The sequence below is a fragment of the Tetrao urogallus genome (assembly GCF_951394365.1).
Source record: "Tetrao urogallus genome assembly, chromosome: 3".
Classification (NCBI taxonomy): domain Eukaryota; kingdom Metazoa; phylum Chordata; class Aves; order Galliformes; family Phasianidae; genus Tetrao; species Tetrao urogallus.
In genome coordinates, this window is record NC_136815.1 from 83,835,367 (window position 1) to 83,861,101 (window position 25,735).

The 25,735-nt window shown below is 40.8% G+C and overlaps 1 protein-coding gene across 1 annotated transcript in view; it reads left to right on the plus strand.

The window, feature by feature from the left end:
* The window catches only part of HIVEP1 (HIVEP zinc finger 1), a gene marked incomplete at both ends in the record, with an annotated part of 106,990 nt that extends 88,771 nt beyond the window's left edge, over nucleotides 1-18,219 (plus strand). Inside the window, 5 exons of the mRNA XM_079533629.1 lie at nucleotides 676-818; nucleotides 2,112-2,287; nucleotides 4,697-4,801; nucleotides 13,814-14,331; nucleotides 17,050-18,219. Coding sequence (XP_079389755.1) covers nucleotides 676-818; nucleotides 2,112-2,287; nucleotides 4,697-4,801; nucleotides 13,814-14,331; nucleotides 17,050-18,219 — 2,112 coding nt within the window. The remainder of the gene's footprint in view (nucleotides 1-675; nucleotides 819-2,111; nucleotides 2,288-4,696; nucleotides 4,802-13,813; nucleotides 14,332-17,049) is intronic.
* Nucleotides 18,220-25,735: the final 7,516 nt, after the last annotated feature.

A 25,735-nucleotide genomic window follows, 5' to 3' on the forward strand; every position in this document is an offset into this window, starting at 1 on the left:
TTCTGCTAGACCACTGTTACACTTTCTCTTACAATTTGGCCTGGCAGTGAGGATTAGCCATGGAGTCCTGCTCTGGAAGGGTTCTGGTTGTCCATTATTACCTTGCCAAACAGAACGGACAGTACCTACACCACAACAGGAATATATTGTGAAAAATACTAGAAAGCATACGTTACTAGTTAGTACCTGCCATTAGTTTTCCCTTTTTCTTCTTTGCTGGGCCACAAGAAATGAGTTTCTCAGTGATGGACTTCCTTCTCTATCCACATCCCTCGTAGGCACTGGGAAGCTGGAGCTGGGAGGGTGCTACTGAGATGTCGTGGGACTTGAGCCTTGAAGAGAAAGCATCACTAAATGGCTGTGAGCTAATAAAGGTCACCTGTACCTTCCCAAAGGACAGAAGAGGCAACTGCTGTAGATTCAAAGCATTTCAGTTTTCCGGCTGAACTTCCATATCGATTTGCCACTCCATTAATAGTCAGCATTAGTAGAAGAGAAATTTAGTTAAAGATATTTTTTGATTCTCGTATCTTAAAATATGTTAAAATAATCAGTTATTATAATGGTGATTTGTGAAAGGAGTTATGCATTTATTCCTAATGCTTTACATATTTGAATGGTTATGAAAGATACTAATTTTAATGATAAATGTATGAATATCTCATTTTCTTTCAGCGAGCGTTAAATAGGAGAAAAATAACTGCATCTGAATTCAGCAATAAGGAAAGCTCCGAATCGAGCACTGAGCATGATAAAGAAAATTCCTTTATCAAAAGCGAACCAAGAAGGGTGAAAATCTTTGATGGAGGGCAAGTATTGTGCTTTATGTATTAGATATTGCTGGGAAGATATTTTATCTTGATTTTAGACCTTGCAGAGATGTTGCTTCCTGTTAGATTTATTTTAAACAACAGTTCCCATTCTGTGGTCTGTGAAAGTTGGTTTATGCTTCTGTGAAAAATGGAAATTCATCAGAAGCACGGAGCCATGAGAGTTGGGAGAGAGTAATGAAATAGAGAACAATAGGCAGCGTGATTCATTTTTTTCCAAAGGGCAAACATTAATCAGCAGTAAAGGCAGCTAGATACTGCCATAGATGTAAATTCTTTTCCTGTATTTCTCTTCTGTGATAAATAATGTGTATTCTACAGTAAGCTAGTGTAATTGTAGCCAGAGAGGACACAGTCCAGGGCTCAGCAACAGACTGCAGTTCAGTTGCTATCTGGCAGTTTGCTGGGGTATATGCAGGCTGCAGAAGTCCTGATTTGAAAAGTGCCATGGAAATATTTACTGAGTCCTAGTCCATGCACTGCAATAGTTTTAAATCAGTTGCCTGATCTGAATAACAGTTGCTTTAGCTTTAGCCACATTGTTGTGCCGTGTACAGCATCTTATAAAACAGGATTTATAGTAGAAGAATCTGCCAATAACACTTGTAAAAGCTTGGGCACAAATGGTGCATATTTTATTGTTCTAGTAATTGTTAACAGTCTGTAGGCTTTCCATTTGCAGGTTTATAGTTTGAGCCCAGTCCTGGCCAGCAGGTAGGCTATTGCCAGCCACTCTGGTAGAGCATTGCTGTGTGCCTCTGCACAGCCCCAAATGTTACAGGGAGCAAGTTGCAAAAGCTAAACATTTGGCATCCATGAGCAGAGAGATGAATGCTGGGATTGCATCGGGGAATTTTTCCATCGAGAGACAGTCCCAGTAGGCTGAGCATGAAGCATATTAACAGAGCTTTTGAAAGACTTTCCCACTGTCTTAACTGTTGTTGTTCCTTCTCTGTATCCATCATGATGCCTCAAAGATGCTCCTTCAGAGCTCTCTCGTGGTCCTCAAACTTACTTCCAAGAGTTGACTCTTTAAAGTATGATCCTGTGTTGTGAAGATGAAATTTGAAATCTTGAAATGCTTAGTCTCCAATGGGACCTTTATTTTAAAAGATACACCATTGATTCTAAGCATGTTCATGACTGTGAGTTTAACAAATAAATGCACAAGTTGTTTTTATGTTTTTTATAGTTTTTTAAAATTTGATAGATCATGGTTTCTAACTAGATTTTTTTTTTTCCCCTACTACAATTGCCTTATTCTTCTGGTGCTGCTACTAGGTACAAATCAAATGAAGACTACGTGTATGTCCGGGGGAGAGGAAGAGGGAAATATATCTGTGAAGAATGTGGAATACGTTGCAAGAAACCCAGTATGCTGAAGAAGCACATTCGCACACATACAGATGTCCGTCCTTACCACTGCAATTACTGCAACTTCTCTTTCAAAACTAAAGGTAGAGGCACTTCTCCGCGTACATTTTTTCCCTCTTTTCCTTCTGTATTAAAGCACAGTTCTCAAATCTGGCTGCCATATGATAAAGAAGTTACCTTGCTGCAGAGTTTGACTGTCTAATGTTTTCCAGTGTTTGCAGTCCTTTCTGTCTGCTTGTTCAGACAATCATGCATTTATATGTGGCATCTCATCTAGGTTAGAAACTGAAATGGAAAAGGAAAATATAGGAATATGATGAAAGCTAGGTCTCATCCTAAGCAAAGATAGGAACACAGTTTTAAGTCCCCACTGATTATTTGGACATATGACATGGACATATTTTGTGCTGCTGTTAGCGCTCAACAAATAACTGTATTAAAAATGGTTCTTAGACCCTGGAAGAATGGAGTTCATTTTTCTCCTTAATCTTGTAACCCAAAGATGGTGTTTAAAGTCTGTTTACAACAGTATTTAAACACATCCAAATTTAAATATGTATATTAAACAATGGTAGATCCAGGACTTGTAATAAGTAGAAGAGCTAGGGTAAGTTCACAGTCAAAAGACTTCTAGTGAAAAGTTCTAAGCAGTCACACTGTTTCCAGCTTTGAACATCATTCAGGTGTAATCTCCCCAGCTGTAACCTCAGGAACATTCGTACTTACAGAGGGTTTGAGACTACTCTGCAATTAAGAGGAAAACTTCACAGGACTGCAAAAATAGGATTGATAGCCTTCAGGTGTGTGATGAACTAACACTGCCTCCTTACACCTTAGGGCACCATGTTGCTTTGTTGCACCGTCTTTAAAATTAAATGCTGGATTGTGAACCCAATAAATACTGATGAGGATTTTTGCATAGTAGGCTTGCTGGCCCAATTCCGTTAATTAAGCTCTGCCCATTTAAAATTCTCTTATGCTTCAGTTGTGAAAGGTACTTGTACTTGTTTAATGTTCTGCAGTTGCTAACCATGACTGTTGCCAGTGCTAGCAAAGTTGGGCCTAGGACTGGATGCCTGAAGTTTGTTAAACTACCCCACATGAAAAGCCAGTGTAGGCAGTAATTTCACACAGCATGTAAGGCCAAGAATTTTGCTATTTGCGAGCTTATAGCAATACCACATGGCTTCATAACAATCATTTCAAAATTTGGAGTGAAATCCTAGTCTTCTTTCAAAGTAGGAATTAAATATTCCACAGCTATGGAAGCATTTCACCCGCTATAATTTCTTCCATTTGCATACCTCAGAGAAACTGGATTCTGTAAGATAATGTGAAGTCTGAAATAGACTGTTACTTATAACAATATACATAGATTGCCTTGAAAGTAATGCCTCCTATTCATTTCCATGGAAACTACAACAGATACAAAGAGCACAGCCACATTATTTGGTAGAGAAGATTCTCAGCTACAAAACACTATTTTTCAACAGTCATCACTATTAGCTATGCATTTTCGCCAGCAACCAGCAGGAGCCTGCATTTTGCACTCGTAACAATCTCTGTCACCACTGCTGAGACACATCACCATTTCGTCTCCATAAAGGTTCACCAAGCATTGAAGAATGTCAGCAGATGCCATTTCTTCCTCATGGAGGAATTCATTGACACACCTTTGCTTCACCTGCACTTCCATGTCAGCTGTCATTTTGTCAGGCTGCCCCTTTGCTGCCATCTATCACGTGGCAGGAAAATGCACTGGGATATTGGTGGGAATTCTGGTTCACATTCTACTGCCGTACTACCAATATCTGTGTGGGATGCTGTGGGCCAATAGAATAAAAAAGGAGGAGTTACTTTTGGAGTGGCCTTCATACATTTCACATATTCATCATTTAAAACTGTGATCTACTTTTAATTCTTTCGTGATGATATTTGCCATATTTCCTTTCTAAAGGGAATGGCAGCACATGAAGCTTCCCAAGAGTTATGCGTTCACTTCTGAAATTCAGAGCAAACATTTTCAGGCTCATATTTTGAATAAAATTAATGTATTTGTCTAAGTTGGCAATGGAAATAATTGCACTGAAATAGAATCCATAAAATATGAAAAGAATTGCAAGATATGAACTTTAGTTCCACATAGTCGTTTTCTGTCAATATTAATATGAAGACTGAATTAGTCTTTCATATTTGCCAGAAACAAATGACTTTTTTACACATATGCAAAATGCATAATCTTCCATGTTTTCCATTGTATTCTATTTTATCTTGCTGAAGAGCTGAGCCAGAGGCTGGTAGCATTCAGGATGATGAACCTGCTGTAGCCTTTGTCAACTTACATTGAAGGGCAAGGCTCTGCCAGATGTGAAATCAAATTGTGTATGTGGTTGTAAATGTAGCTGAATGAGATATGGACACGCTGTGTTAATATCACCATACATTTGTGTAGTCAAAGAGCAGTTCATTTTTGCTTTTGTTTGTTTCTTAAGGAAATTTGACAAAACATATGAAGTCAAAGGCACATAGCAAGAAGTGCATGGATTTGGGAGTCTCAGTAGGCTTAATAGATGACCAGGATGGAGAAGAAGAATTTGGTAAGAATTGAAATCTTTTCTTTGCTGCATTGTTAGATTTATTTTATTGTCACCCTTTATTACCCTTTTTTCCAAAGTTTTTAAATTAATGTACAGGAAAAAGATACAGGGAGGAAAATCTTAGAAGGTACTGAAAGGGAGCAAGAAATACTGGAAAAACCTTCACCAAAAGAAATGATGAGCATATGCTAAAGATATGTTGCTGCTGAATTTTTCACAAAGTGTTATGCAGTTTAACTTTATCAGTTTCACAGACAAATCTGAGAAGATTGAAAATACCAGAAAAACAGCTGTTTGGCTGGGAAAAAAATAGTAAAATGTAGGATTTTTTTAAAATAGCTTTGCATAAAATTGTCAAATTTTTGAATACATGTTTTGTAAATTGTATTACTGACTCACCACCCAGAACTATAAATATTTGCTGAGTGCTTTGCATAGGCTTTTCAGGGAGGCTGATGATCTTCTGATGTAGAGTGCTGACCTTCTTCACAAATATGAATGAGAGTAAATCAGTAAGTAGAAACAAAAGATTTTCATCTGGATCTGTTCTACTCTTCCATTGATGTTCTTAGTGTTATCAAAATTATTTGCTAGTAGTTGAAATTCTGTATGTCCAACATAGCAGAACAGCTCTACTGAAATGGAGGTGAGATTGAGGAGAGTTGAGGAGGGCCACACTGGATTCACGTGGATTCTGCTCAGCATGTTAAGAAATGTGTATCTGTACCAGATGCAGTGAGCTGTATGACAGGGCTGCGTGCTAACACTCTGTTTGGGAGTCTTGACATGTCTTGGTGCAGCAGTGGCATTTTCTACATGCTCCTGCTTTTCAGCAGCAGTGTGAGCTTTGCATTGTGTTTTTCTTCTTGAAGTGGAATAGTTTATTAGATTGCAGATGAGGTTTTGAGAAAAGAAAGCTGTGGCGATCTTCATTTAAACAATAAAGGGCAAGAAAGATGAATGCACTTGCTCCCATATGACAACTGCTAGCAGAACAAGCGAATTGGCTTGAATCTAATTCTAAATAATTCTGGGAATATGACTCAACTAGTGTGATTCAGTAGTGCACTAGGTACCAAGAAATCTGCCTTTTCCTTTTTTAGCATTGTTAGATATTTTCATTTTTGGTAAGCTAAAAACATGTCCTCCTTTGCAATTGAGGTACCAGAAAGAATAACACAGAAGATAAGCAACAGTAAGCAGCTTGTGATCCTTCCCTCAAACACAAACAATGTTCATAAACCTTTTCAGCCTTCACATGACGGAAAAATTGTCACGACTCCTATAAGCACCGTTCTGTAGCTGTGTTTGATTTGGTTTTAACTAACACCAGCTTTATCTTTTTCCTAGGCAATGAAACCATGTTATTGATCGATACGTTGATATTTCCAATTGACATAAGTTTATTATAATGGTAAACGCTCCAAATGTTAACAAATTATCAGTAATACCCTATAGAAATAAGCCATTTCAAGCAGTTGTTGAAAGTCTGCTTTTCTTTGGCTCTAAGACTACATAACTGAAAGATAGAGAGTCCTTACATGCAATGTAATGGTTTATTACAGGTGTGTGCACTATCCTATAAATAAACTACATTCCCAGATATATAATTTTTGTTTCAGTAATTGATAAGTTAGAATCTCTTGGAGCGAAATAAACAAAAGCCACAGAGCAAGGCAAACAATCACTAGGATTTGCCATGTAAATCCACAAAGTTCTTTCAGATATTGAATTGTAAGGCTGCAGTGCATTTTTTTCAGAACAAAAACAGGTAACACTTCCTTTTTTGTCTCTTGTTTTTAACTGAGAGCTCAGAAACAAAAAACAACTTAGTGATAAAGTCCCTGTCTTCTCTAAATGATCCGACTCGGATACCCACAGAATCACAGAATTGTAGGGGTTGGAAGGGACCTCCAGAGATCATCAAGTCCAACCCCACAGGAAAACCAGCTGTTGAGGACAAAGCTCAGCACTGAAAGTCCCATCCAAGAGGCAGGGTAATTAAGCCTATGGTAAACACATCTGTCCCAGCTAGACCAGTCCAGCCTTTCCAGTTAGCACAGAGCACAGTGCATTTACAATTATCCATAGACATTCAATGAGTAGCTCAACATTTAAAAACTGTGATTGAATCTTTCACCTCACCTAGCCATGCTGGAGGGTGTTTCTCTGGGTAACTCAGAAACTTGCTTGTTGGCCCATCTTTAAGGCAAAGAGCAGGGAAAAAAAGAAGTGTAAATTATTTCCATGTGAGCTTTGTAAATATAGGTGGTTCTGCTGCGCTCTCTGAAATACTGATTTTTTGGCCACATTTGAACACAAGTGAGTGGAGGGCTTTTTTGAGGTGTGTAGGTGGTCTCCTTGCACCATCCCTCGGTCCCCTTACCCAGGCAGCCCCACTCTGGCAGCAGGGCTGGCCTTGGGAAAGGAGCTTGCCCTTGGCAGCCAGTCAGCTGGATCTGATGGCTTTTCCTAGTTGAAAGGCAATGGGAGATGATGTGCAGGAATGTCAGAAGCTGTAGTAGGAAATAATTCTGACCTCAGAAATAAAATTTCTTCTTTCCCATAAGCTGTGCATGTTTGTCTGGTTTCCTGACCCGCAGAATGTCTGTCTGTCACTATTTTTTTTTTTACCCAAATGCTGATTATTCTCTGATGGCAATAGCAGTATCTACAACTTTCCTTCAAATTACTAAGTTGTGTTTCTTCTATCAGACGTGGAATTAAAGAATGAATTTTGGAGAGTTGGCCATAAATTTAACAAAGCCGTCAGCCTTTTATTTACTAAGGAATTTGGCAATTCTGCAAGTATTTTGCACATGATTTTTAAGCACAAGCTGTCATGATTGGAATATATCATTTTTCAGATTGACATCAGAAGATAGCTTTGACCTGATTGTAATTCAGATTAATAACATCAGCATATTGAGTAAGGAGTGCAGAATAGGGCACGATCCTGAACACGGGCATGTAAACACAGAGCCTGCTTTTTCAGTAACTTGAGAAGCTGAAATTTGGTTGTGCTGTCACATCGAGGGAAAAATAAAGAGATGCTCTCTAGCTGTCTGACAATATATGTGATCAGAGCTTTTAACATAGCATTCTTTGTGTTTGGACTTGTCATCATTTGGGTATTAGTAAATACTTCCTGGCCTGGGTTTTTGTATTCAAAACCATTCTCTCATCCATTTATCTTTCATCTTCTGCTCTGTGGAATGTTCTTGTCACCAAAATACAGGGTTACAATGTAAGGAATGTTAATATCTGAATTAAATTGTCAGGCGAGGTGAACTATTTAGTGTGACGGACTGCAACTGGGGATATCCTCTTCTGCCATGGTGACTGGACGTCTTGCTATTCAGTCTGGAAAACAACGATTTGTCTTCGAATTAAAACAGTTATTAAGCTTGAACCCATTATGTTTCACATGTAAGTTGATATGTGAATGGTAGAGTATGCCTGAATAAATGTAAATAGTAGAGTTATTTATCAAGGAAATCTTTAGATGTGGAGAAGTTGTTTAAGTGGTCTCTGTGGAAAAAAAAGTTATCTAGAAATGATCAGTACATTACCTGTAAAAAATCCTAATTTTAAGTTTCAGATGGGTATCATATATGTATGCATATATATATTACATATATACAACTACATATATATTTAAACTTTCATTTTCTGCAGTATTAAATAGACCCTTCTAAAGACACAGTGTTTCTAAGTTAATTAGCTATACCTTACTTATCACAGCAGATATTAAATTAGTTTCCATGGCTCTTCATTAGCTTAATCATGACTCAGTCTGTGTTTTCACTGCACCTGCGTATAAGAAGTAAAAATAAATGGAAATTCTTACAGTGATATTCTCCTTTTGCAAGTAGAATGGAAGGCTGGGTCTGTGTAGCTCACATGACTAATTATTATTTTTTTTTTTTAATTTTTAATAGCACTGCCTTATCTTCAACTAGATATACGTTAAGTATGCTGGAGCCTTACACCTACAGCCTGTGAGTAGACTAGCTAATGCTAGGGTGGCTTTACAATATATAGGATACCCAGGAGGACTCAGGGATAAATAATCTCTTTAAGCAACAGAGATTGCTCTTCTTTTTTTTTTGTTTAGTTTTGCCTAGTTATTTTCCACACTCATAGGGGTGAAAGTCAAAAGCCCACTGTTTTTTTTTCCTCTTTTCTGAGAAGCAGTGGCTATTACCAGTCTGAGTTTAACCCAGTAGATGTCACTGTGAGTCCTGTGTGGTGATGATGAGCACTGGACAAACAGTAGCTGAAGCAAGACTGAAATCAGTCAATGAAGACCAGTGAGCACAGTTGAAAAGTCAAGGAGACGGAGAGTTTGGATGTGGGTGCTAATGTTGTTTCACCCAACAGTACTTTGTTTACCCTCACTTCTTTTTAAATTTGTTGGAATGGTTGTGAAACTGTGCACTGTCAGACTAATACGATAGGCAAAAGGCAAGTCTGAGCTTGTATTTCTTTAGCAAAACAGAGTGCATGTTGATGACATACAGACCTTATTTTCAAGTTCACAATAATATGATGCCATACTCAAAATATGTCTGCCTTCAATGCCCTAGTATATATATATTGTTACATCTGATGAAGAACATACATAGAAAGAGAACAAATGCATGCATTACTAGATACTGTATGTGCTCACAGAGTATATCAATTTTGTATTAATCCCTAACTGAAGATAACTACACAGTTTGATCTGGTAAGTCCTGCTTTGAATTACTCTGGTGCTAAAAGCCATCAAATTTAGCATAATCAATTATGGAACTAGCTAGTGGACAAACAAACAGATACTTAATAAGATATATCTAATCTGTGTAAACAGAGCTAATAGTGATACCTATAGCTAGCCTATATACATTCTTCCATTTACTCGTATACTTGTAAAACTTAAGCAATCTGGATGTGTGTTTCCAGGTTTTCCTGGCAGTGAAAGAACTAGAATGCACATTTTACTTTTCTTCAGAAAATCTACCTGATTATGATCAAGTTAAAAGCCATTGAACTTAATGTCATTGTAACCAGTGCAGAAGTGGCTCATCTGTAGGGCCTGATGAGTCAGGTCATGTGATGGACTAATACATGAATCTCTCTCTCTATTACAATTACAAGCTGTAAGTTTAGATGCTGAAGACCTGTCTGATACTTTGGTCTGGTCCTTTGTGGTATAGCAGTGACAAGATGACTGTTGGTAAAAGCATGTGCACTAACGATTCCTGTAGGAAAAAAAAACAACTTTAAATTGTATAGAGATCCCTGTATCAGTTACCTAATAGCATCACAGGAAAAGCAGTGCATGGACTTAAAAAGCAGTTTGCTAATGGACATGTTAGGATGCCGATAATTCCAACTAATGCTATTGTGCTAAGGAACTTCAAAATTTTTCTTTCTTGCTTTGGGGTAAAATATCAGTATATAAGTGTTCTTGCAGATCTCTCCAAATTCTCCTGTGAAGCCCTAGAAGAAGTCTTTCTAAAGGTTTTAAAGAAAAGATTGCAGCTGACTGAGGATGGGAGACGTTCCCTCTTTTTTCAGAAACATTCTTTATCAAAGATTGAGGCTGTCTTGAATGGCTTTTCTGTCTAAATGCTAGGATTTGAAAGAGAAGTAGCCTTCAGAAAGCATAACAGCTTTTGGCTGTTCTTGAGACATGGGAATTACAGGTTCAGATCACGTAGGGCTTTGGATATGCATTTTCAGTAATTTTTGCAAGCTCTCAAAGCAAAGGGTAGGAATGAGAGAAGTCAGCACAGCCAGGAAAGTGCTTTGGGAGCCCCACTGGGAGCGTGCTTTGCTGATGGCAACTACTTTGTCCATGCTGAAGGGTATGTGTAGAATGACTTGAAGAGGCTTTGGATCAGGCATGCATTGAAGGAAAGAAAAGCATTCTTCCTTACTAAGTGTTTTTCCTACCTTTTTTTTTTTTTTTTTTTTTTCCCTGTTTTTAATTATTGTTGCTACTGCTGTTTGGTTTTGGCTTTGTTTTCAGAAAAATCTGAGACATTTCACACCAAAAGCCATTTCCTCACGTGCTGGTGGCCCTTGAATTCATGACATATCCCACAGCCTCGTACAAAGTTGAACACAAATGGAACAGTAGTTCCATTTGGAAACTGAGTTCTAGTTGTATATTTCAGCTACATAATCATATAGTTGTAATTGTGCATAGTTTAAGACAGGAAGCAAAGAATTATTTTTTTTCCTAATAAAAACTTAAAATTAAAAGCCTAATTAAAAAAAAAAAAATTAAGGCCTAATTAAAACAAGATAACTTATAACTTATAACTTATAACTTAGGCAGAGTGGAATCATCAAAATGGAGCTGGGCCAGCACTCCTAGGGTATCCTAAGATGGTACTTAGGAAGAATCTGTCACCATGCGTGGTCACAGCCTTGATACCACTTTCAAGTAGACCATGCCTGGTTTTGCCACCTCCTTCAACTGCAGATTCTGGTCCTCTCACAACTCCACTGGTGTACAGTGATGCTTAAAGGGATGACTGACTACAAAAGCTTGGGCACCTCTTGTTTCAGTGGATGCACACTAAAGTGTAGAAGGCAAAGCTGTCCTTTTCACATTGCCAGAGCAAGCAAGTCAGGAATGCTTTGTTTTTCACATCTGATGTTTCAGAGCAGTGTGGGAGTAAGGGAGCTGTATTCACTGCTGTCACCTCGCCTACATTGCAGGCTCTGGCCCCAGGTAACCACTTTTAAATAGAAGCTGGCAAACTCATAAGGGGTGGAGGTAAACAGAGAAACAATAGAGGGAAATTATATCCCACAGAGCACTGCATTTAAGGAGTCTGTGTCCCACGCATAGTTCCCCTTCTCCTTTTCCATGTTTTCCTTCCAGAAGGCCTCTAGAATGCAGAAAATGCTCTGCATAAGCAGGGTTTTATAGTAAATCTTGTAGTGTTTCTAAATGCTGATTTGAAAATTAGATTTCTTACTTTAAATCAGGGCATGTTCAGGCATATATTTTGCCTGCTTTAAAAATGTGGTGTCAGTCTAATTACTTCAAGTAGTTTCTTTTGCCAGTGGAAACAGTCATTTGTGATGGCCATCCAACTTGATAGAAAAGGTGATTCGTTTAGAGAGAAGGAGAAAAAAGAAAAGAAGCCGTACAGTTTCTGAGAGGAGATAGAGGTGTGTTGTTAGTAAGGAGAAGAGTAACCTACAAAGAGATCCAATAAAAACTACAGCATGAAACCCAAGACTTTGCAATGCCCCGTGCAGTATTTAAAAAGATGGAAGAAATGCATAGGTCACCCTTTAGATGTAAAACACAGAGCAATTTGTGACATCTGTCACAGAGGCATTGAGGGAATTTATTTCCATTCAGAACTCAAACATATGTGAGCATTCTAGCTTCATAGATTGTTCTGCTTTGCATGTTAATTATCAAGAAGTATTAAACAGCAAGAAATGAGGAATGGAAATGACAGAAATGAAGACAAACTGCTGCTGAACAAATTATGTATTTTCTTCTTTGAATGATTTTGTAGATGACAATTATAAATGAAGACTGGATAAAATCCTAAACCATATTTTTGTTAGCATTATTCCAATGATCTGCAGGGTTTAACGTATTTTTTAATAACATTTTGGTTTCATGCCTGCTGTAGAAAATGTAGAAAATCTATATTTTCCATATTTAGTTAATGTACAAATTACTGTGTAGGCAAGAGAGGGGCAAAATCATTACAGAGGGATTTTTTCAAAGAAGCTATTAGTCTTGTTCCTAATTGCACTGCTCATTTTAAACCATAAAGGCTTATAATGGTAGGTAGCTTGTTGAGAGGTAGCTCAATTAAACCCATTTATTTTACCTACAGCTCAAGATGCTTATTTTCGTTTTGGTAACTTAGCAGCCTAATGTATTTGTAATGCATTCTACTTCTTGAAAAAGTTTTTTTTTTTTCCAGAGTCGTTCATTTTGATAGTAAGTTGCTGTGCAGATTTCCCCAGAACAGAATCTCTAAATTTTTGGCTAACCAGCCATCCCTCCTTTTGCAGAGCCAAATGATTTTTATGCTGATATTTTTTTGGGAGCTCAGCAGACAGACCTTTAATCAAGTATGAAATATTAGTGCATCCAAAGCATTTTGTCTTTTTATAAAATGTGATCCCAGACAGTCTGGCTTGGAATCAGATACAGCAGATGGGATTTTGTCTCTTTACTAAAGAAGATTTTTTCTTTCCAAGTTGTGGTATAAAAGAAGGAGAAAAGCTGCAGTAGAACTGCATTACGTAGAAAAATTGACCTACAGGCAGCACAAAGTATCTGTACCAGTTTGACTTTAAGAGTTGAAATCAGGAAGGCTTCTTCTTAGGAGTAAAATTTCATGCATAAGTAAGTTTTTATAGGATTAGGGCTTTCTTGTCTCCTAGGACATCTCGGGTGACTTGCTCATAATTCTTTCAAAACGTGAACAAAGTGAGAAATCTGGTAAGGTCTAATTTGGTCTCTTTTGCCTGCTAACGAGACAGATTCCTGACTAGCAGCCTCCAGTCTTTCTGTTTGTATCTTTCAAAACCCTTTGCAGCAGTGATTCATACTGGGTACAAGGACACCCACTTATGAGTCAGAACCAGCTAGAGAGTATCCCACTGTGAAGGTTGGCAGACGAGCTTCGCGTGTCGTCACTAGGAACTTAATGAAGCAGGAATCTGCTCACTTCTCCCCCAGCGAAAGAGCGAAGGGTGACTTTGAGCAAAAGGCTATAAATGGCTTAAAAGAACAACCAAACCCAGAAGGTGGAAAGCAACAGGAAACGGGAGATGAAAGATTATGTAACTGCATAACTTAATATCTGTGCTGAAAAACAAAAGTGAAAATCTTCCTTGTTGTTTTGATGACGTGGGAAGAAGTTGAAAGATGCACATGGCATGCATTTTTTTGGCATTTCTAATCACTCCCTCCTACCTCTTTCCTAATCAGTCTGGAACCTTCGTTGGCTTAACTTCCGATGCTTGCTTTTGCAGGTGAGAAGCAAAGATTGGGCTGTGATCGGTCAGGGTTTGATGCGGAGGAATCCGATGGTGCGGATGAAGATGAAAATGACAATGAAGATGATGATGAAGACAGCCAAGCTGAGTCAGTCCTATCCACAACCCCCTCGGTGACGGCCAGCCCCCAGCATCACCCCTCTCGACACGGCCTGCAGGATGCCACAAGCGCTGATGAGGACAGCAGACTGCCGGACTGCTTTGGTGGGATTCACACGGACTCCATGGATGGTCTCCCAAAAGCACTGCTCACCAAGATGACTGTCCTTAGCGCAGCGCAGTCAGTTAGCAGGACCTCCAGGTCACCAGCAGAGTTTACCCACCAGGAAGAAAACGAGGACAAAGCCCAGGAGAGAGGAGCTGGTCCCCACAGTGCGGGTACTGCACTGGTGGACTCTGCTCCTGCTTCTCCAGGTCGCCATATGTCTGTGGATTACCCCGATCCAGAAACAACTGTGGCCCACTCCTCGGTAGCAACCACAATCCTTACAAAGGTAGGAGTCCAGTTCTGGGGGTCGGAGTGTTATTTAAAGATCATGTTGGTGATTTTTCACAGGTCTTGCCCTTCATTCTTAGAGTTGTTGGCTCATGCTTCAAAAGAGTTGAAAAATAGCTGAAGCACAAATGTGTAGCCTGTAGAGACAGCAGTGTCGTAGTGGCACTGGCACTACTTTTTCTGTCTGCATCGTTTCTGAAAGGATTAATTGTAATGCGGTCATTTCAGATGAAGTTTGGAGCTAGTAGAATGTGTTGCAAATGAGATTGGATATTACAGATATGTAGAATGAATGTATGGTGGGGGTCATGAAGTTTTCAGTGGAAAGTGATGTAATTCAGAAGTCACTTTACTCTGAAATACAACAGTGGAATCATTGGTAACTCCCAGGGAAGACTAATCTAGTCCCAAAGGTTTTTGCCTTATTGCTGTACAAAAAATTGGGCAGTTGCTTATCTCTCCCCAAATATGTTTAACAGTAAATTTAGAATGAGCACCATATGTTCAAGGAATCTAGGGATTGCCTTTGTAGAAAAACAAAAGGAGAGAGAAGCACAGATCTGAGACCTGAGTTCTCACTGCTCCCAGTTTTTCTCCAAATGAAGGAGCATTTTGATAGGAAAAGGATCATTTTTGCCCATCACTATTCTGGGCAGACAGACATGTGGAAAGGTGAAGTCAGTCGATGAGCAAGACTGCAGGTGTATTCAGTAACATTTGCAACCAGTGCTTGTAAAGCTACAGGGAGCCAGCAGGTGTTAAGCATTTTACAGTTCAGCAGTATTCTAATGGAGTTTAATGGGGACAGCATAAATCATATACTTCATTGACCCTAATGATATCTTTTGAAAGTTTTGAATTCTTACTGTGACCATGAGGGCAGTAAAGCTTCCCAGGGTAATGCCCAGAAAAATACGATGCAAAATATTGCAAAGTTTTAAGTAGAGGAGTAATTACCTCCCTGTCTGTGATGACTTCAGCATAGATGCATGCAGTTACAGAAAAATAAGCGGCAGGAAATGTTCAAAATCATAAGCAGCAGGTAAAGATTTGATGATAGTTCAAGTACTTAGTGACTTGTTCTTTGAAAATCTCTACTGCTGAATTGGTTTTTTAAAAGAGATAATGAACTGTTGGCAGGGAAAGCCAGTAAAAATTATTGCTGCGTTTCATTGTTTGACGTATCGTCATTCCTGCTTGTAAGAACTGTGAGTGCCGTGTGGCAAGTATGAGTTGGAGCAGTTTTGTAGTATGACAGGGAATAAGATGTAGTGGTCTCTGGTCGCTGCAGACATCTGTCACAAAAGGTAGGACCATAATATTTGTGTTGTGTGTCCGGTTGAAGGCATTTGACTGATTTTACTCTCTTAATCAGACAGAACTACTGAAGGATCAAGAAAATATTCACACAGCTAAAATCGTGAAAAGTTCTTAAATTTATATAACTCCAACAATTCTCCACATTCATATTAAAAAGGCATGTAAGTGATAAAAGGCAGTCATTCCATACCAGACTGCCTCCTCCTTTCCCAGTCAGAGGAAGTGGTAGCTGTGGTTCTGATGTTTAATCTGCAGTCTGTTCCCATCATGCGTGTTTGTGGATCCAACTTCTTGCCGTTGAGACAAGGGATTGAGAAAGTTCAGGAAGGCTGTATGTTCTTTCAAAAGTATCTGTACCAGCTTATGAAGATTTCTAGTGAAATGTCAGACACCACTTAGTCCTGAGAAAGACTTTCACTTCCTTCTGACACGTCTTCCCATGTAGAATAGATGACACTGCGTGGTCAATAAATTCTGTTCACCTTTAACCAGTACGTTTCCTACTAGCTGTTTTCAAAGACTTTTGTTGGTAATTTGTTTTTGTGCCTCCTCCAGAGGTTTTTTGAGAATTTGGTCAAAGCCACTGAATTACAGTTTAGGACTCTGTAAACCAAATAAAGTTGTGCTGTTCTTTCTGTATTACAGGCAGGCCTAAAATTAAAAACTGTCTTCAACTGCAGTTTAAGATTTCTTGATTTAGGTGTTTTTAGGAAAGGAGTTGCTAGCCTTGGCCAGTAATAGAGTCTACATAAGAGGAAAAGAGAGTATATAATACAATTGTTTATCCAGGTCTGTGCACCAAACCAAGGCAAGATGGGGCAGCTGTGGGATGTGGATCTCACACCTCATTCCAGTGTCCATTCATCACCTCAGCCTCAGTGGGTGCTGCAGTTATCATCCTTCTCTTGTCACCCATTTTCTGGGCTAGGGTAATAAATGGGCAAACGGGTTGTGATGCTATCCCTGCCTTCCTGAGGCTGCAGTGCCTCTGCTAAGTGAATGTGGTGTATCAGAAGTGCCGGCTTATTTAACATTTTTGCCTGAGGTGATTTTCACGATAAACAGCTCTCCAAAGCTGCCTTCCTCCTTTAGAAAAAACAGCCACGTACAGAGGATATTCAGCAATGTTTTTGAGTCCTGTGCTGAAGAGAAACGAGCAAGGATAATCATGAGAGGAAAATTCAATTAGTAGGAGAGGAAGGAGTTGGAAAAAGAAAGGAAGGAAATCAGTTCATTGTTCAAGCTGGGCAGCATTTACCGTGAACCAGTCTGTTGTTGTTTTCATCTAAAACGAAGTGTGAGGGGGTGGGCAGCACGCCAAGCAACCTCGAGATTCCATGTAACCTGGGGGCAGCAGCAGCCATCCTGTTAACACGTCCCTCTCGTTCTCTCCCAGAGCACGCCTTCTGCCACCTCTCCCTCCTCGCCCGCGGAGCAGAGCCTGCGGACCGCGACGGCATCGCCCTACACCGAAATCCAGGAGGAGAAGCTGCCCGGCGCCCCACTGCGCTCTGCTGAGCTGAGGCCGAGCCAGACTCACCTCTTCAGCCACCTTCCGCTGCATTCTCAGCAGCAGGCCAAGGCGCCTTACGGCATGGTGCCAGTAGGGGGGCTTCAAGTGGTCCCTGCCGGCCTGGCCACCTACTCCACCTTTGTGCCCATTCAAGCTGGCCCGGTGCAACTCACCATTCCCGCCGTCGGCGTCATCCACAGAACTACGAGCGGCCTCGGCGAGGTGGGTTGCACCGCCTCGGCTGCCGCCACGAATCCCATCGGGGTTGCCGAAGTGAACAGCGTGGTGCCGTGTATTCCTATTGGCCAGATCAACGTGCCAGGCATCCAGGGTCTCAGCACGCCCAGCTTGCAGCCTCTCCCACCCCTGGGCATGGAGACGGTGAACATCTTAGGCCTGACAAACACGAACATAGCCCCACAGATGCGCCCTCCTGGAATCACTCTGAATGCCGTGGGCCTCCAGGTCCTGACTGCCAGCGCTAACCCCCAGGGCAAGCCCAGCCCTCAGGCGCACATCCCAGGCCTGCAGATACTGAACATTGCCTTGCCCACCCTCATCCCATCCATCAGCCCGGTCAGCGCGGATGGGCAAGGAGCCTCCGAACCACCAGCTTCAGGCAGCAAAGCTGGTGACGTCCAGCAAGAGCCAGCTCCTGCCAGCTTCCCCGACGTGGGCCACGCGGCCAGGGCTGCTTCTCCTCAGGTGGTTGCCGGTGGCCAGCGGTACAGCGTGAAGAGCCTTGCGGAGCCTGCCCCCGCGAGCGACTATGAAAGACTCGATGGGCAGGGGAAAGGTGATGCTGAAAAGACTGACCTCGCCGACCACAGTAAGCCAAAGTGCGACGTCTCTTCGGTTCAGGTCAAAAGGGCTTCCCCGGTACAGCCCCGCTCAAAGGTGAATTCTGACGTTTTAACCAAGTCCCCGGTCCATCGAACTGTCTCTCCGGATAGACAGGTACACAGGCCAGCAGCATTGCCCCGGAGGCAAAATACGGTGCAGTTTAGTGATGGCAGCAGTGACGATGAGGATAGACTCATAATAGCAACCTAGTTTTTGTTTTCCATTGTGTTTATTTTTTTATAACACTTACAGGTTTCTTTGCAAACCTTCCTTTCCTTAAAGCACATTTTTCTGACACAAACCCATTACTAATCTTTGTGCAATCATGAACTCTTGACCAATAATTGTTGTTTCTTGTCAGCTCCAGCCATTTTTGTACATGTTGTATAGACGATTGTGCCTTTTTGGAGTTTTATGTTTAGAAACCTGTACAGATTGTTGAATATATATATATAAAATATATATATATAAAATATGTATATTAAACCCAGGTAGTTGCTTGTGTTTAGTAAGTAAACATCTTATGTCAGATAAATAAATGATTAAATTATATGTTGCACTGTTAAATGTAAATTTTTATGGCTGTGGGACAAAGTTTCTGTGTACAGATCTAGTATGTAAAACTCCATATTTATTGTATCCATATTAGTCTTGGAAAAGGGTCTGTCCATCTTTCTTGTGTAAGACGGTAGCTTTACACTTCAAAGAGAAATACAGTATCTGTGTTATGAAATATTACAGTAAAATTTTGTTTACTGACTTTATCATTGCTTACGTTGTACCTTCTTGATGCAAAGGTGGAGAAGTGCTCGACTCAGTCATTTTAGTGTCGTTCCCATTGCTTTCAGCTTAAAAGGATTTGGCGATGGCATATGCCCACGTGGTTTCACCTGCTGTAAGAGAAAGGGTACCTTCTGTAGGCATTTGGAAAAAAAAGCTTCCTCTGCAAAACATCTAGTGATGATGAAGCAGGGAGGGAATCCTCAAGTTTTTCTTTTACATTAAGCATCCACCAGCCCAATTTTTTTCCTCTTCATACCTTAAATTTGAAAGCTTCCCTGAGGGAAGAGGGTCAAGGTGACATATTTTTGTAATGTTGAACTATAAAGCCACTTTTTATTGAAATTAAAATATTGTTAAACAAGAAAGGAATAGTTCTATGTCTGTTTTTAATTGCAAAATCTGCCCAGCAGTTGATAAAGCGGGACAAAGTTAATTGTTCCCTAAATTTGACTTTGCCTTATTCATTCAGGATTTAAAAAAGAAAAGGAAATAGGTTTTACACATGCAATTCATGTGCCCTTATATTGACAGACTCGTGGGCATACAAGACATGGATGGATCCCAGAGTCCTGCAACTGAATAAAAATTGTGATTGCACACAGTGAATACAGTTCAAGGGTGCCGTGAAAATTTTCATATGTTCAGCTACTTGAGGAAAGAAGCCTCGCATGCTGTAAGGAAACGCACTTGTGAAAGTTTCAAGCTGACCTGTGATCTTCAAAGTGCTGATACCGTGCCCTTCCGTCACATTCTTGCAGTGATAAAAAGTTTATAAAACTGTTTTAACAAGCTAATTTCAGTTGAAAACTGTTAAGATGTCAATTTGAAGCAGGATTGCCTATATGAAAATAACCGGGATGAGGGCACACAAAGCAGCTGGAGGAAAAGGGTGGGAAGCAAAGCATCAGGAGCAAAGCTGAATGAGAGCTGAGCTGTGTAGTTCACAGACCAACTCCTGCATCCAGCTCAGAGAAGTAATTCACACCTTGTACTGCTTATATTCAGGAACGGCAATATTCAAAATCCCTTCGTAACCTTTCTTCATCTTCCGTACTGTACTTACGTTGTACTCGTTACATTATTCCATTAGGGTGTGTTGTGAATCTGTAGGCGATGTTGAGTGAGCTTTATTAACTTTCAGAGCACTTCAGGACCAGAAAATCATTTATATTACTGTGATCATCTGCCAGTTTTACTAATCCAGCGATTAGAAACGCACATGCTAGAAACGAGAAATTGCTGTCGGGTCAGACGTGAACGTTCGTGACATTTCTGGTTGTGTGGAGCCTCCGCTGAGGGCTGAGCACCCAAACCACGAAGCCAAACTCTCAACTCACATTGAGTTAATGAGAGTTAAGAGTTCTCAGCGCTCCGCAGCATCGGACTCCAGTGTTGTGAGTGTCTCGTGTGCAGCCGCTGTGTGAATTGTCACTGTGCTTTTGTATGTTCTTTTTATAAGCGTGTGGTGATGTCGATGTGTCTAACATCATTATCATTTATACCAAACGTGAAATTACCTCAACCAGCCCAAGTTAAAGAAAACCATTGCTGCATTACATATGATTTGAGAGCCTTGCTACTGGAACCAAGGGAAGGTTTGTTGTTAATCAACCCTATGCATTAGTTTTGACTTCTTCAAAGTGAGCACATACCAGAAAACTAGAACTATGCTGATTAATTCGAGGCTATTTTCCTATAGTGTGACAAAAAGATAACTGGATCACACAGGTTTACAGCAATGTGAGCCTATCGCCAACATTTTGATTGCTATTGCAAGGATTAGTATTTCTTTAAATTTCATCAGGAAGCATTAAGAAGTAGCTGTTCCACATGCCCTGAAGTTCTGATTCATAACCATTTAGAAACTCCAGAGATTTACCATAGACGTATCTTAAATATTTACTTAACTAGCAATTTTTCTGTGCTCTTGTTCTAAGAATTAATGCCAGGAAATGCTGTACTGGCACAGAGAAGCAATCACCAGTTTAACACAAAATTCATCCTGGTGAATCAGATCGTCTACATGTGTCTCTTTTCTGTTCCAGGTGTTTTGAAGACAACAAGGTCAAGAGATGGAAGTGGTATCTTGAAGAGTAGGAATGGCAAGGCAACAGATAATGTCATAATGAGGAAAGTTAGATGTCTGTCATTTGGTAAGTCAACAGCAGTAAAATAGAGGAAAAGGACCAATAGACAGCGAGCAATCACCACACTTCACCATATAAAGCAGATGAAGTACTCATTTGAAGCAGGATCTCTGACATATCTAACTTTGTTCAAATGGAGTTGGGAGGACATCACACTTTTCTAGAAGATTTGCCACCCTGATGACTGTACTGTTTTCCTTTCCTTTAAAATTAGTTTCAAAATGACTTTTCCTTGAGGTACTTCTATAGCACTGGGCAAAGGGGAAAAAAATCCTAGGAAAATGACCAGAGCAGAGAGAAGGTTACACTCCCTACCTCTCCTCTGTCAGTACCTATCAGTTCCATTTTTATCATGCATGTAACCAGTATCTATACACCTGCACACAGGTGTCCTGCATTTGCTCAAACCTGGGAATGCTGCTAGCAGTTGTATTTTCAATCTGAGTTAATTCTTTTTCTATTTTAAATTGCATTTTCTTCCTTCAATTCAATAGTAGTGCACTGTGGCAGTAATGCACAATTGCACTTCCCTTGCCACAGGGATCCCTCTGTTCAAGTTAGTAGCAAACATCACAGAGATTTGCCAGTTCAGGATTAGGCACTGGCAGTCTTCGGATGGTGTAAATTATCACAGCTGAATTGGAGTAAATAGCATTGGGTTGTTTACTCAGGGATCAATTTTTAACGACTGTCAGACATCCTCTGGCAAATCCAGGACAGCTGTTCAAACATTAAAAGGCCAGGGTGAGTGTTTCTCCTCTGTGCACCCAGGCACAGTCTGGCATCTTCACACAACCTATTCCCATCAACAGGGTGCAAACAGGTGCTGGCTAAAGACTGGGCACAAGTACAGCTACAGTAAGGACATGACATGGTCAGCTTCTGTGAGAGACATGCAGATGCTTCCCTGTTAAGTGCCAGGGGCCCTCCCTAGAAAAAGAATCGAGCGGTTGCCTGGAGCTCTCCTTTCAGCTTGGACTGCAGTTGATTTCTCATTGCAGGACGTGATGTTCGCTGGTAAGGTGGATATCAGATTTTGAGGACGGTTTGTTCCCTTGCAGCCCATGTGACAATATTGGTTTTAGGACAGGGACTCTATTAAAATAATGTGACTGTATTCTGTATTTGGGGTTCATAAGCTATGTCATGACCTACCTGTTCCTTCTTAGTACAAGACCTAAAACACCGGCAGCCGCTTCTGCTATAGTCAGCCTGAGACCTCTCTATCTGTAGCATTACAACCCCATGCCTGACAGGGGCATTTTGCATACACACAAATTGAAACACACATTGAATGTGCTTTATTTCAGACTGCATTCGTTGGCTGAACGCAGCCTGGGTCACCACAAAAACAAACATATACCTTAAAACAAAGACTTGTTTTGCTGTACATTCAACTAAAAGTTTTGAATGGTTTCTTAATATAGCAATAAGAGATCTGTCTCGCCTGCAGTGTACTGGCATGGATGTTAAACACAAAACAACTCTCACGATACTTTTTCCAGAAGCCCTCATTTTTGCAAGATAATCCTCACCAAAAGTTTTATCAGCACTTCAGTTTAAACCCATGAACAGCCCTTCAAAGACGCTCTTAGCATGGGGATGGTTTCCTCAAAATCAAAACCTAAAAAGACAGGTTTTGGTGTGACTGGCTTGCCAAAAGCCAGGGAAGCCAAATAATCTACAGTGAAGAGTGCTTGCTTGAAACAGCCTTCAGCTGATTCATCTGCAGGGCCCCTACTTCTGTTGCATTTGAAAGTTCCTTTGAGACATACCCTAGCAGGGGATCTTTACCTTGCTGTCAAGCTTTGTAAGATGAACATCAGGTGTTGGCCACCATAGACTAAGTGTTATGGCCAGTCTGTAGTTGTGAATGTTAAATTAGGAATGTCTTTAAAAAGCATGTGGCAAGAACTGTCCTTCTGCACCTTGAGAAATTCTCCTTTGCCTAGTGTGGCTCTCCACACCTATGGATGGCCATCTTTAGTAATATATAAAATATTAGAGCCTTAGGTCACACAGAAACCATTAATGGCTTTTGTGTCGAGGGTCAGACCGCTGTCATAGACCTGCAATTGTTAGCATAACACTGGATTGCTAACTCTATTCTTGGCTGAGGATAAAAACAGGCTACTCTAAAATATTTCAGATTGTTTATTAGATAATCTTAAGTGGAATGGCTGTGGGTGGATGAGCAAACAGCAACAAGGATGTAACAGCATGTAATTATTTGATTTGGTTTTCGTGTTTTGTTCCAGAAATGCTGAATCATAAAAAAGCCTTATGGCAAACATGTTGCTGGCGTTATGTTTGCCCCTCCACTTCTCCCCTCCACACAGACAGGACAACTCCACGTGTTAGGAGATGAATGGCGATTTGCAGGTACTCGATGCGAGACCAAAGGAAACCATGCTAGCTGAAAGATGAGCAGGCTTCACATTCCTCAGGTTCTGTCATGGAAAGAAAACTTGCCCTAAGATCAGTAAATTAGCCAGGCATGCTTAGTTTTCTTTGGTAATAGGAGGCTTCTTCTCCCTAAGAAGGTCAAATGTTAAGGCCTGTTTGGTTTTGTAGCTGTGTTCTCTTAGTGAATTTGAAATCCATTACCATGCACGAGGCATTGATGCTGGAAATAGGCCAGCTGAAGGCTGTTTGTGACTTCTAATATATCCACCATGTCCTCTTTTTGTTAAGTTATGTGCTTAAAACATCCTCCTTGTGCTTTAGGAGTTCCACCTCTAAGCCAACTGCAGGCATTTGTGAGCAAGTTTCTTCAGTGTCGACACCAAATACCTCCTGAAAAACAAAACCCAATTTAGCAGAGGTGCCAGTTGCATCCAATAGATAGCACCTCTCTAATTTTGATCAGAAGGATGTGCATGGCAGGGAGTGTCGCTGCTCACATCCACCCACCTGCCAGGAGCACAGGGCTGCCGGGCACCCTACAGGCAGTGCTCCATGCTGAGGGCTGGGGATGACCAAGTCGCTGGGGTGCTTGGGCACAGGAAGGCAGCATCCTGTGTTTCAGCCCCGTTGGCCAGTGCTAGGTGTGTCCTCAGTTTGGAAAAACAATCCAGAAGCCAAAACAGAAGCAAATGTTGAAACAGTGGCTCTTTGCAATGTAGATATTGATGTTTTCTTCTGGGCATCAGAGTTTGCTTTGCCAACAGATCCGGTGGGCGTTCAGAAACCATTTTTGACGCTTGGAGGTTTAAATCATGTTTCTTTGTTTATCCCCATCCTTATAATATCCTCTGACTCTCTCTTATTTACAGTGTTTCAGAGCAAGAGCTCCCACACCTAGTGCTGATGAATTCTGCTGGACTGGGTACCTGGCTTGCCTGTGGATATCCTGTTCTCCTGTGAATCACTGTTCCTACTCAATACATCCTCCAGCTCAGATCAAAGACACAGAATATATTAGGTATGAAGGCATCAGACAGCTCAAGCAGATTAGAAAAGGCACACGCAAAGAAATGCATCCCAGCTTCTCTCTTGTGTCCTGCTGAAAATGGGCACACGCAGAGCATTTGCAATATAGAAACAGTAGACACAGGAAAAAAAAAGAAGGAAAAAAAAAAGACTTTGGAAACTATGTAGTTTACCCAGAGCCTGCTACAAATTACCCTTTCTAAGTATTTGCATTCTGTACTTTGTTCTTCCTTGCACTTGGGAACTCATCAGATGGAGGAGGACACCTGGGAGCACCAGCAGAGAGCACAGCATCAGCACAGGCCTTGGTGGTGCTGCTCTCAGTGTTGAGCCTTGCCTGCAAACACACAATTAAAGGAACATGAAAGCACGTGCTCTGTGACTTTCAAGTTTATGCGTTCCGTTGTGTTCTTGGTGGTTTTTATTCAACAGTCCATTTAGTGATACGAACAACTGAGAAAATGCTGCACTGGTGAAATGCCAAAACTTGGGCTCACCAGGTCAACATTGATTATCTTAATCACCCCTTCTCCCCTTGAGTCTCTGAACACAGGTTTGGGGCTAAGGCGGTTAAGTCTTCATTTCAGCAGTGTTTGATCTTGAAGTCTGCACAAATAATTATTCTTTTAAGATTCTGAACGTGGTTGCTGGTTTTCCTTTTTTTTCAATAGAATTTTAAACTCCCCTTTTAACGTGTGCCTTTTGATCCTTATTCTTTAAGAACAGGAGCTGTGTCTGATTTGGGACAGCAGACGATGTGTTTGGATAACGAGAGCCCATTTTTGTGGGAGTGCTGGACAATCTATTGTGATTTTTCAAGAAGCTGTTCCTCCAGTGAGTGCAAATAGCCCAGTGGTGGACCAAAGGCTGCATCTGTCTTCCTCCAACTAAGTAACTTACTCCAATCATCAATGCACCAGAAGTAGTGCCTGATCACATCACTTTACAGTGCTGGAGAGAAAGAGGGGCAATGGTTGGTCTTCCAGTAAAGCTGTCTGCATGATGGTGGTGCCAAACATGGGCAATTGAGCTGAAGCCAGCTTTTCCCGTATCCCTGTTGAGTACCTTTTGAGCTTCTGGTACCAACAAAAAAGGGATGGGATCTGGGACGATGGACTTTGATGCTTTGAGGAGGAGGTTGAATACTTCCCAAATAATTCATTTTCAGACCGTGACCTCAGTGCACTGGGGAGCAGTGTCCTTCTGCCTGCAGGGTGGCCAGGATTTCACTCATGGATCTCAAAGGCTGAAGCAGGGAGGGTAGCCAAGCACAGAACGTGGCTATTTCTGGCACAATGGGGATTGCTGTTAATGACACAGGAAAGCGATTTATTTATTTATTTTTAAGCCTGGCATTGCTCCTT